Source organism: Mytilus edulis, chromosome 1 (assembly GCF_963676685.1).
Source record: "Mytilus edulis chromosome 1, xbMytEdul2.2, whole genome shotgun sequence".
NCBI lineage: Eukaryota > Metazoa > Mollusca > Bivalvia > Mytilida > Mytilidae > Mytilus > Mytilus edulis.
The window spans coordinates 87,575,685-87,588,307 of record NC_092344.1 but is presented as its reverse complement, the minus strand read 5'-3'; the positions used below and the strand labels follow the sequence as shown (position 1 = coordinate 87,588,307).

Here is a 12,623-nt window from a genome sequence, read left to right as displayed (position 1 = left end):
ATCAAAATAGATGTAAGGTGTGTTTATTATTAATGTTCTGAATCACAAATCCGACAAGCTTTCATTTAAACCATTACAACTGAAATTTCCATTAGAAATAAAAAAGTTAGCATGGGTGTACTGAAAATTCGACATTTTTTGAAAACGACCCATATGTGTTTAAGGGCCAGCTGATGGACGCCTCCGGGTGCGGGAATTTCTCGCTACATTGAAGACCTGTTGGTGACATTCTGCTGTTGTTTTTTCTATGGTCGGGTTGTTGTCTCTTTGACACATTCCCCATTTCCATTCTCAATTTTATTGTTAATATGCTGTGACATTGACCTTTTACCCAATAATTTATTAGATTCTTTCCCTTCCTCATATCTTGTATCTATACAAAATTTATTTGAAAAAACAAAAAACTTTGACGTCAAAATCAGAGACACTTCATCATCCATGGGTTGACTGTTGTGGTTCTTTCAAAATCAGCAAGGGAAACAGAGATATCCACAGGAAAGCATATGTATAAAAATTTACATATATTAAGTATTTACATCCTATTGAATGTATGACCTATTAGCCTTAAAATCAACAGGTCTCTTCCTTTGTAAATGATTCATGTTTACTAAACAAGGAAAACTCAACAATCCATCCAGAAAGCATTTGTTTCAAATGGAGATATAACTATATTCCTCTGAGAGAAAATCCAAGACCGGACAGGCTTTCATTATATTTGTAGAAACAACACACATATGATACATTGGTTTAAGAATTTATTAGCTGTTTGAAAACATTTGCTAAAGATATGTACCACAACCATTCACCTCTCATCCTCCTAGCATGTTTCACATTTACATAACATCTGATATTGTGACATTGGTGCTGGAAATATTCTTTTAACATCAGGTTCATTGTTAAAATCTGTCGACACATTTTAGTATAAAACAAATCTCAGCTCTCATTAACTTTTTAATAATAATAAATTATGACATAACATTATATCTCACTTTTGAAGAAGCTTAGCAATGTATCATAACACTTCAGTAATGACTTTATATAAACTCGCAACAATGCTGGTGGGTGAAAATCTCAATACTGCAAATGTCAAATTCCATGAGAGAAAGATGATTGCTTATCTAATGTAAATTTCTACATGTTTATTTCAAAATGTCAATATCAGATCATGACTAGTCTTTGTGAATATTGTATACAACGACGACATGTATAAAACTATGTACATGAACGATGATATTGTCTTTAAATTTAAAACAGTAATGTGCTCATTCCTCCCATTTCACTCTGTTCTTTAACGAATATTTCGAAATATTGATAAATAATTGTGACAGCTAATAAAATTCCTGTACCACTTCCAACAGCACCTATAAAGAAACAAAATTAATATTAGTAATAAAATAAAGAACACTTTAAATACATGGTAGTTTTTTTCGGTTTAAACGTTTTTGTCTATATGCAGAATCTTGTGTTAGATCTCTGTCTATTTCATTTAAAGTTATTATAATCCACAGTATAATTAAGAGATAAGTATGCAGATGAAGCACCCATCTTAGGTTGTAACTGTTAAATAATTATTTTATTTGAAGCCACTTCCTGTATGTTTACCGCTTGAGTATATCCTTTATGTTCATCTTACAAAACTATTGTTGAGGCAGACAAATTTCATCAAGGTAAAGGCAAGGTGATGAGGTTATCACTCTAAATTTGTTGTGGTTTTTCTCCATTTCAATCCGTCAAACATTTTGCAGCAAATCAACTGAATTGGTTTTGAAAAATTCTTTGTACTTAAATTAGAAAACTTGAATGACCAATTTATTTTTATCCTTTGAAAGTATTTTTAAGTTGTTGCACCAATTTATTCTACTTACCCATAAAATCTGCCATGACAGACAAGGCACCTATACAGAGACCACCAAATGCAGCAGCAGTTGGAATATATCTATTTAATTCATGTATCATAGATTGTTCTCTATGTCCTCTCATTACCATCTGTTGTTCCTTTAATTGTTTAGCAACCTGTAATAAACAAATAAAATGAGTTTTATGTCAATGGCAAATATTTTTTCCCATCTGTATTTCACACATTTCATATAATTTTCTCAGCTTTGAATCATGGAGCCCAATATGACATTTTAGGCACTTTACCTATTTACTGTTCAGTTTAAATAATAGTGTAAACCTCATATATGGATCAAAGAAATGTATATCATTTATCCTATTTATTTTTTATCAAGCAAGTTTTAAGACAAGATAGTTATTTTTAGATATTTCATTTAATAAACATATGGTTATGTTAACTTAATAGGTCTAAAACAGGATCATTACTGGTGTAATATTTAGTTTACCTAAAAGGTCCTTTTCCTTAAAAGTTTCAAAACTTGCTGAATTCCCCAAAAGACCCACAACTCTTAACACATATATATGACAATTCATGTTTAAAATACTTACATCTTTAGCACTAGATCCTGATACATCAATCCATGTCTTAGAAAAGAAAGCACATGATCCCAACATGAAGAAAATGTAAAGAACAGCGTGTACTGGATCTTCTCCAACATGTGATAATGTTTCTGGTGGCGAGAGATAGTAACATAATCCTCCAATAGGGTAAGATCTGGCTGGTCCACCACCTCCAACATCCTACAAAACATCATTAATAACTCATCAACAAAGAAAATAACTTCTGGTATGTTAATACATGTACAAATTTTGATATCAGTATTTTGTGTAAGATTCCTAACATTTTTAAATTAGTGTTCATCTATAGCATTGTTTGTTCTAGGTTCAAATCGATCTGCTAAGCATACAGCATTTACAACTTGGAGAAAAGACTGCCCTGTAATATATCAAGGTTGTATAACATGCCTTGTGGAGGCTTCATATCTTATGAAAATGTTAATTATCTAGCTACTTTCGTAACTATTTTATTTAGTTAATGATGATTTTAAAATTTATTAGGCATATTCTTCCATTATCATTTTTGCAGAAATAAGTTGTGAGTTTTTTTAACATTTAATTAAGTGCATCCAATAATGAATTTTTAGACAGAGAGGAAAGGAATGGTATAAGAAATGTGAAAAGCCTGACATTGAATTGTATAAGGGCTGTTCCAGAAAATACTATGTCCCCCCCAGGGAAGGCAATTTTTTTAAATATTATGTGGGTGGTTGTATTTGAAATACCAAAATGCAAAGGGAGTGCTGTTCTAATTAAATTTTATTTCTGTGGGTGGTGGGGGTTAAAAAAAAGTGCCGTCCCTGGGGGGGACATAGTATTTTCTGGAACAGCCCTAATAAGGTAATACAATTTATACTTACAGCCCATACTCCTAACAAGTTGATGAAAAAGTTTCCACTGAATTTTGTTGCCAACATCTACAAAAGAAATGATATCATATAAATCAATGTACATTTGTATAGACTGAGGTTTTAATATCAAAATTAAGTCTATTTCACTTGATTGGTTCCAAGATTATAAGAACTTATTGTCTCAATGAACATATCATATCAGAGATTAACCAAATTATTAATAGCGTTCTATATATGATACAGTAAAAATGAAAGCATCATGAATATTTCTTTTCAATGATCTTTATAAATGAAAATTATATTCTTCTACATTTAGGTGCTAATGAAATAGTTTTAAAACATTCTGCTTAAAACCCAGTAAGCCAGTTGAACAAAAAATAGATTTTCTGTCAATAAATATCAAATTACCTGAGAAATGACATAAAGATTTGAGACTAGGGCAGACTGTAAGATAATTGGAATGTTGGATGTGTAAAACAGTTTGATTGGGTAAGAACTGTACTGTCCCCTGTAACGAGCTGATTTGATTGGTAAATCCACACGGAATCCCTGAAAAAAATACAATAATGATAGGACTAGCAGAAATATGTCATGCAATGGCTTAATATTTGAATTAAGATGTTGACAAAAATTTATCTTTTTAAAATTTTTTATCACTGCTACAATTTGTAAATGAACAAAAACTCTTTCTTAAAATATTTAATCATAACAGAAAATTGTCTGAACTGAATCTATTTGATATAAATTTTCTTCAGTTCTTCATTCAGAAATTTAACAAAAATATTACAATAGAAACAAGTTTTCTTGTATAATCAGAACTTTTTAATAACACACAGTTCCTTTTTTTGTTGTTCTTAATATTACCTGGAAATATATGACTATAGCAAACACCAATACTGTTGCCAACAAATTCATCAAATTTGGAAGATTTTGTCTGTAGAAAGCTTCACGTAAAGCTCTGACTTTGTCATTCTTGGTGGCAATCAAATGGAACAGTGCTATAATAGCTCCTTCAAACTCGGTACCTCTTCCTGTATTCACCGTCGCAGGACTAAACGCCTTCCAAACAATTGTTTCACAAATATTTGTGGCTATGAAAAGTGAAATACCAGATCCTAAACCATAGCCCTTCTGTAACAACTCATCTAACAGAAGGACGATCAGGCCAGCAACAAACAACTGAAATAATGGAGACAGTGATTAAATTGAATCTATTTGAATATTTTGTGCTTTATAGGAGAAAGGAAAGTTTATTTCATCATATTATTACCTTTTTCTTTAGTTTGATTCTCATAAGAATCATAAGTCCTTATGAAACAAAAGTTATTTATTGTTTGCATATAAACTATAAATTCAATAAATACCTGTATAATGATGATGAGACAAACACCAGCTCCCATGTCTGATGGGTCACCATACATTCCAGTCATCACATAAACAATGGCCTGACCTATTGTTATAACCATTCCAAATACTATCAAAAGAAAGAAAAGTTGTATTTAATATATAGTACACATTATCAGGGAGAGAAACAGAAGACAAATATTTGTTTATTGGTATATATCAACAATTAGTAGAGTTGTTGTCAATATCAACAATAAGAAATTGGTTGGATTGAATTAGTAAAAAATTTTCAATGTGATTTTTGTAGACAACTGAAGAAAGGTACTCCATAATTTTATATAACCTCCATTTTATATAATACAATCACAAAAGGTTAGTAAGTATGAATTACATTCTTGGTTTCTTAACAGTATGTAACTTACATTTTTGTGCTCCATTGAAGAGAGCTCTGTCTTTTGGGGTATCTCCGACTTCAATGATTTTAGCTCCCGCTAACAGCTGCATTATAAGACCTGATGTTACAATTGGAGAGATACCCAGTTCCATAAGAGTACCTAGAAAGAAAGAATTGTGTGATTACTCTTACTTCAAGACAATCATATTCCATAGTGAGGCATAATGAATGTATTTAGGCCAAAGCAAGCAAGACGAAAATATTTGAAAAATTCTAAATTTAATAGCATCACTTTATTTATTCTTGAATATCCCCATTATCTAAAAATATTAGAAAGCCTCCCAGTCATCAATTCAAGTTTCCAGAAATTTGTCTAAACTATTTCCCTGTTGCATGTATTGTTGATTTGTTCTTTAAATTTGCCAGAAGATAAAAGTTAAAACCAAAGCTGATAACACATTTCCACATGATTATACAAGCTTTTATTTAGCAAAAATTTCAAACAATTTCACACACAAAGAATGTAACAACACTTATATTTTTTGTATGTGACAACACAAGTTGTAATTATTAATTATTTTTTTATTGTTATCTTCTGCTGTCTATAAACGCCAACCATACCTCTGTTAGAAGCTAAGATAACTCTTTGCCAGTAAAAGGGATCTGCAGAGTCTGATGACATAATTCCAAATAATGGAATCTGTAAAAAAAAAAAAGTTCAATGTTTCAATTAAAAGTGATAATAAACTGACAATTGAGCATATAAAATCAAAGTTACAAATACTTATCACATTAAATAATTTTATAAATTCCTAATCAAATTATTTTTGACTTACAATTTTAGCATAAACCAAACATTGCCAAATGCATAAACATGATATAGCGAAACACCTTTAAAAAAAAAAAAAATATAGACATACCAGTGTCCGGTGAGACAGTGTATCCCAAACAATGTCTGACCGACAAAATGTCAGACAAAAAATCATTCCGACAGACAAATCTTTTAAGATTTTTTGGTTAAATGTATAGAGGAAAAGTTCATATTTCTTTTTCGGTCCGACAAACGCTAAAACAGTTTGGCACAGATCTGTCATGAGTATTAAGAAAAGAAAAATAAACACAACTGTTGAACTTACCTGACAACACACCAAGAAGATGAACAATGTGATTGCAGTCCATAGTACTTTTTCTCTGAACTGGATCTAAAATATTAATTGATATATGTCTTAATCATAATAATCACAAATCATTTCCTTAAAAGTCAGTCTAGTTTTGTGCAGTGCAAGTTTTCTGTGATAGGAAGAGAGCATTATTAGTTCAAGCAGGTCTACCTCTGCCTTTAGAAATACAGTACTATCTAGTATTTTTATGAAGTTTGAATAGATACCAAGAACACAGTACTGGTTGATTGTTCATAATTGCAACTTCTAACTCATTTTACTTAAATGTTTATATTTGTCTTGTAATTTTTTGATAAATAGAAAATTAATACACTGAAGAGTTATTTCTGTGGATTTTATATGAAGAATGACTTTTATTTACATATAACAATGTATTACCCCAAAAGGACTGCAAATTCAAAGAGTTCTATACAATTCAAGTACATGTACAAGCATGACAAGTTTGATGATTGGGTGTATGTTCCAAACTAATTCAGCATTTTTTCAGTTTAGTTTGATTCTATTCAATGATAAAAACAACAATAAACATTGTTTATTCATTAGAATCATCAATTTGTAAAGATATTTTTTTTAATTGAAAGTAAAATTTTAACAAGAACTAACCAGGCGTGGCAAAACCTAGGTTTTTAAAGCGACTCAAACCAGTGCTCTCCCCATGTTTTTTAAGCACCTTGCATTGGTAATATGATGCATACACTAGCTGTGGAACTGTAACTCTTATGGTCCTTTTTTTTATTTATTTTGCAAACGTCAGCAAATAGTCAAAAAATAACATAAGGACATAAGAGCTATCGTTCCACAACTAATGCATACACATGCATGAATGTGATGCTATCTAAAATTATTTTCTTTCATGTTATGGATGAAATTAATGCTTTAATTTCCAAAGTGAAGAAAAACTTCCTCTACTCAGCCCTATTATACTGGTAATATTGGAAGTACATGTACATATATTTTCATAGAAATGACTCCCCATGTGTATTGTACAAAAATAACCCAAGGTCACTTTGGAAACAATGCATTTGTACTTCTTTCTTCTTCCTTTTTTGTTATTTACATATGGTTAAATACAAACCTTAGGGTTATTGGTACAGGGTTATTGTATATCTTGAGGCAATATTTATAAAATTTATGGAGTGTCAATTTTTGATAAATTGCAATTTGAGTTAATGTCAACAATCATGACAATTGAAAAATATATATATATATATATTTACAAAACAATAAAAAAATTTACACAAGTGCAATTATCATGATTATAGAATAAAACTGCAATACTGAGGGTTTAAATTATACCCCTACAGGTTGATTATGCCATTATTAAAAATGAATGCATACATTGTTTGCTAAAAAAAAGCAAGCATTTCAAATTATTCAACATTAAATGAAGTACAAACATTTTTTTTTAAGTAAAATTTTTCATTTAATTTAAATAATAAAATTACCCATAAAAAAGGGGGGGGGGAAATAGTACACCTCCTAGAAAATTATACCCATTTCTAATTTCATGATTATTAATATATTTAAAAGTGCTTGATAAAATATAACTTTCTTTTGATACTGGAAACGAATGAACACACATGTCAGGTTTAACTTAAGTCAAACTTTCACAATGAGAAAAAAAGCCATTCAATGACCAGTTAAGAAACATCTGTTACAGTATTTATCATATGCTGTAGTGTACTTACAAAATTTACTGACACATGACTGATGGGTAAATAATTTTAAGATATAGATGTTGTTCAAAATAATCCTTACCTTTCTGTCAGGTTTAGCTATCTCAGGAAGCACTGCACAAAATGGCTTCACAAATTCAAGGAATTTTACTGAAACAAAAAAGAAAAGAAAATTATAAACAGTGCAGATAGCTACATGTATATGATATCCATCACAGAAGAATATATTTAAACTCTTTAATGGATGTCTATGGAAAATTAACATTTTTGTTGGCACCCTCATATAGATACAGTATTGAGACATTTAATTTTTACCTGTTAATGTAGGCCTCTAAATTCAATTCTAGATTCTAATATCTTTGAGTTACATCACAGTTCATATTGGTTTTGCCATTTCCACTCTTGCTAATTCAAACTTGTCTCACTTTTTCTTAAATCATTGAATACAATTACAGGCACTATTTTTTCTTAAAGTCAGTGTTGTAACTCTTTTGATGAAAGAAAAACAATTTTTCAATGTTTGATCAGAATTACATCAAATTTATTCCTTTGCCACATATATTGACAATAGAGAAATGTGTTAAAGTTCAGTAAACATAAAGGTGGATGACATTGCCACATGACAATATACAAGTCATATGTTTAAAAACTTGCCCATGGTTTGTTTCTGATAATAGAATACTGTTTAATTACTGATTTTGCTGTAAATTTGAAATGTTAAGTAGTCTGCAGGTAAAATTAAAGTGCATTTTTGTAAACTAAGTGATAAACTGAGCATCTTTCTACCATATGTTTCTGATGCAATCATCCATCATTTTAAGTGGTGCATTTAATTTTGTTGAATAAAATACTGTTAATTTTTTTCTTCTACATTTCGAATATGATTTCGTAACAATCATAACACTTTTGAATTTTCGTCCTGCACGAAATCATTCCCAATATTGATATTGACATTGTCTACATTTGTAACTCAGAAACTGTCCTTTCCTAAATTAAATAAATCTTTTTAAAAAATCTGACAGTTAACGGGGTATTGTTGCAAATTTATCATCTCCATGCAAATAATAATCTTACACAGCTCTGCAAATTTAAAGGATTAAGAGACGAAATGGAGAAAATATGATCGCCACGTATACACAAATAAACTAACTTCAGTGTTGTTTTCTTGTAGAATACAATATGTTACAGAATAAAAATGTAAGGTATGACTAGAAAAGTGATAACTTACTTCCCATCTTTCTTTAGTGATCTTTTACCAGTTCCAACAGTGCAGTTTTAACAAAATCTATTTCAAAATTGAGGATAGCCGGTTTCAGCTTTGGTCCTCGGGTCAAAAAGACACGTCACGCATACGAGACTTAGAACGAGACTTCCTGTTTATTTTAAATTGAACAGCGATGCATCGAACATTGACACGCCCTTTTTATGTCTTTTTATAACAAAATTTTCTCAATAAAGTATAAAACATGAATAAAAAATTGATAAAAAATTATTTGTTCTGAAGAATCTGGGTCCATTTCCCCCCATTCCTTTTCACGTGGAGAGTTCGCCCCAATTTTTAGAGGGGCAATACCTTTTTACGTTAACCGACCTGTTTTGGTCCTTTTCAAGGTGTTGTTTTACTGTTGTGTACATATAACATTTTAACTGTTAGCTGTTTTCAACCCACTTTGTTGACTGTTCATAGCATTTTTGTATCTGTTGTTAACTGTTTTTACCAATTTAAAACATGTTAACGGACCTCCTATTGCCCCCCTCAGGGCCGTAACTACATTGAGGCAAATGAGGCAAATGCCTCATCTTTTAAATTCCCCCCCCCCCCCCCCCCCAAAAAAAAAAAAACTAAAACAAAAGATTGTCTTCATATGATTGTCTTCATATCAAATTGTTTTCACTGAAAGTGAGGGCCCTCATGGGGTTTTTGATTATGTGATTACTTGGCCGTTTTTTAATGATTATTTGATTATTAAGCCAAATATTTCATGATTATTTGATTACCTAGGACTGTATTTTTAGTTTATGATTATTTGATTACTAAAGATAAGCAAATATTTAATGATTATGTGATTATATTGGCAAAAAAATGGTGATTATGTGATTACTAGGACCCCCCCCCCCATGAGGGGCCTCGAAAGTGTCTTGCAAGAAGCAAGTTTTCTTCACTCTCTGGTGTCGCCCCTGCATATTTTTCGTAATCCATGTTTCTATTTTACTTTTGGTTTTCAGAGTTGATGGTCTATTGTTTGTACTTTTGTGTCCCGGGTTTGTCTTTTGTCTTTTATTGTCCTACTTTATGACTAGTCTAAGTGTTGATTTTATTTGTAAACCTGTCACACTGTGTTGCATGTCCACCGATGTCCAGGCATTATGGGAGAAAATATTTTAAGAATTCATACGATGCTACTGGACACAGAAAAAAGTGGTCGTTTCTGCATGGAGAATTGAACTTGATATCAAAGAATACGAAACTGCCTTTCTTGTATATAAAACCATACCCAATTTTTCTTATTATGGATTACAAAATTAGGTATTTTCTGTAGGTGAGATATGCACAGAAGTGATAGATATGTATTGTAAATATAGAAAATTGAATATCTTAATCAACAACAAAATTTGAAAAAAATAACTGTATCATATATCCAAGCGACTGTGGATGAAACTAGATAGCTGACATGGTTTAAATTAAAGTAAGACCACCAATTTCCCGGTATCAAATCATTTGTTGAAAAAAACATCAATGTATTGCCATATGACCTTTAACATTCAAGGGTTAAATTTCCATTAAGTCGTGTTCAGACTATTTAACAGAAAATAAAGGAATATGAAGTACACGTGCACGGGAGCTAATCGCACACAATGTCAATGTATAGAAAAAAATACAAATGATCAATGGCCAAAGTTTTTATTCCTGTTCTTCATCTTGATAGTTGCTGGAGGGTCTTCAATAATGAAAGAATCATAAATACCGTAAAACAAGGTCAATATGGTCCCTAGTGTCGATTTGAGCAGTACTAGTATTTAACGTATATTACTGCACTAATTTTTGCCACTATATTTAAATCTAGTTATAAAAAATCTCAAGTCAGCACAATACAAGACAGACAGATCCGGTATTAATGATTATGAGAATTACGATTGTTGCTTTATCCTACATATCGGTCTTTTAATGTTTTGAATTTCCCTAAAACTTTAAAGTCTTAAATAACAATGAATCTATGTTTTTGCTTTGAGACCAGAATATTGTCGAAAAAATAGCTAAAAATGATTTGCGTTTCTATGTAAGAAAGAGTCCGGGAAACGCTCAGAATGCACGATTTTGCGTTATTTTTCTCAGCGGCCCCAAAACCCCTCGCCAAAATTTTTTCGCCTCGTTACGCTCGGCGAATGTATTTTGCCTCAGTATTTAAACGGGCTAGTTACGGCCCTGCCCCTTTTTTTAGTTTCATCATGATAATAATAATAATAATAATAATGATTTATTTTATTATAGTGTCACATATTTGATCAAACATATATATACACAATTTCATAAACAACACAAAATAAAAAGACCAAATGTCCAGCCTTATGTAGACTTATGAGACACTTATATGTACAAACATTTCTAAAATCAAAAATCATGATGATTTATTTTTGATAATGTGATTGTATATTGGTCTATATTGGCAAAGCAAAATGTGACTACTTGGCCGGACTTCCCTACGAGGAACTTCACTCAGTTTCAAATTGATTAATAGCTGAGACTTCTCATGATCCAGGCGCGGATCCAGAGGGGGCGGGGGGGGGGGGGTTCCGGGGGTTGGAACCCCCTTTTTTTTGGACGATCAATGCATTTGAATGGGGACATATAGTTGGAACCCCCCTTTGTCCTGGGTTAGGAACCCCCCCCCTTTTTAAAATGGCTGGATCCGCCCCTGTGATCATATCGGAGGGGTGCCGTGGCGTTTTTGGCAATGAGGTCACGGGGACCTGAGAGATTTATATGTATGTATCTGGTTGGATATGTGGGATCAGAGACATATATATACACATATGTCTGCATCTGTGTATATATGTCTCTGGTGGGATATATACTATCCACACGTGTTGCAACATCTAATTTAGTGATCTCAGATTATACAGCTGCATTATGTGAGAAAAAAGGTACCGTGGAGACAGGAGAAATTTTTTTTGGCACTCACCTTTTTCTTTTTTTTTTTCTTTTTTTTTTCTAAATCCGTTTTTTTTTCAATTTCCAAGTTAACTATCCACAGCGGTAACATATGTATTATATAGAGTAAATTATTGACTGCTCTGGATAGTAAAATTTGAATTGATAGTAAATAAAAAAATACAACGGGTATTTGTAACTACTTACATTTTTTTCTTAATCTTCGAAAATAATTGAAATTAATAGAAAATGAAAAAATAACTGAGTTTTAAAAAAAGGGGGAGGGCAAAACAATTTTGTCCTGTCCCAAGAACCTTTGATATTTTCAAGCTAGGAAATGTGACCTATGCAAGCGGCACATCCTATCACCTTGTGTATAGGAAGTCATGAAGACTTTTCCCGTAGAGTATTTCTCCGATCTGATTTACATTAAATAATTAAGATCTATCTTAATTCCTGTGATCGTTTATATACTGCATAAGTTTGGAAGAAATTCGGGTAGTTTAATGCTGAGTTCACACGTAATTCGAATTCGATTCGGATTAACAAATTCGAATTAATTTAATTCGCATT

General features: G+C 31.5%; 1 protein-coding gene across 1 annotated transcript; it reads right to left on the bottom strand.

Moving 5' to 3' along the window:
* Window positions 1-742: 742 nt before the first annotated feature.
* LOC139515356 (protein transport protein Sec61 subunit alpha) lies at window positions 743-9,311 on the bottom strand. The gene is made up of 12 exons (XM_071304926.1): window positions 9,129-9,311; window positions 7,983-8,050; window positions 6,180-6,245; window positions 5,665-5,743; window positions 5,072-5,203; window positions 4,670-4,779; window positions 4,170-4,484; window positions 3,714-3,854; window positions 3,315-3,371; window positions 2,446-2,637; window positions 1,866-2,013; window positions 743-1,361 (listed from the first exon to the last, which is right to left on the bottom strand). The coding sequence occupies exons 1-12, from the start codon at window positions 9,133-9,135 to the stop codon at window positions 1,246-1,248; spliced, it is 1,431 nt and encodes a 476-aa protein (XP_071161027.1). The 5' UTR covers window positions 9,136-9,311; the 3' UTR covers window positions 743-1,245.
* Between the last annotated feature and the right edge of the window lie 3,312 nt (window positions 9,312-12,623).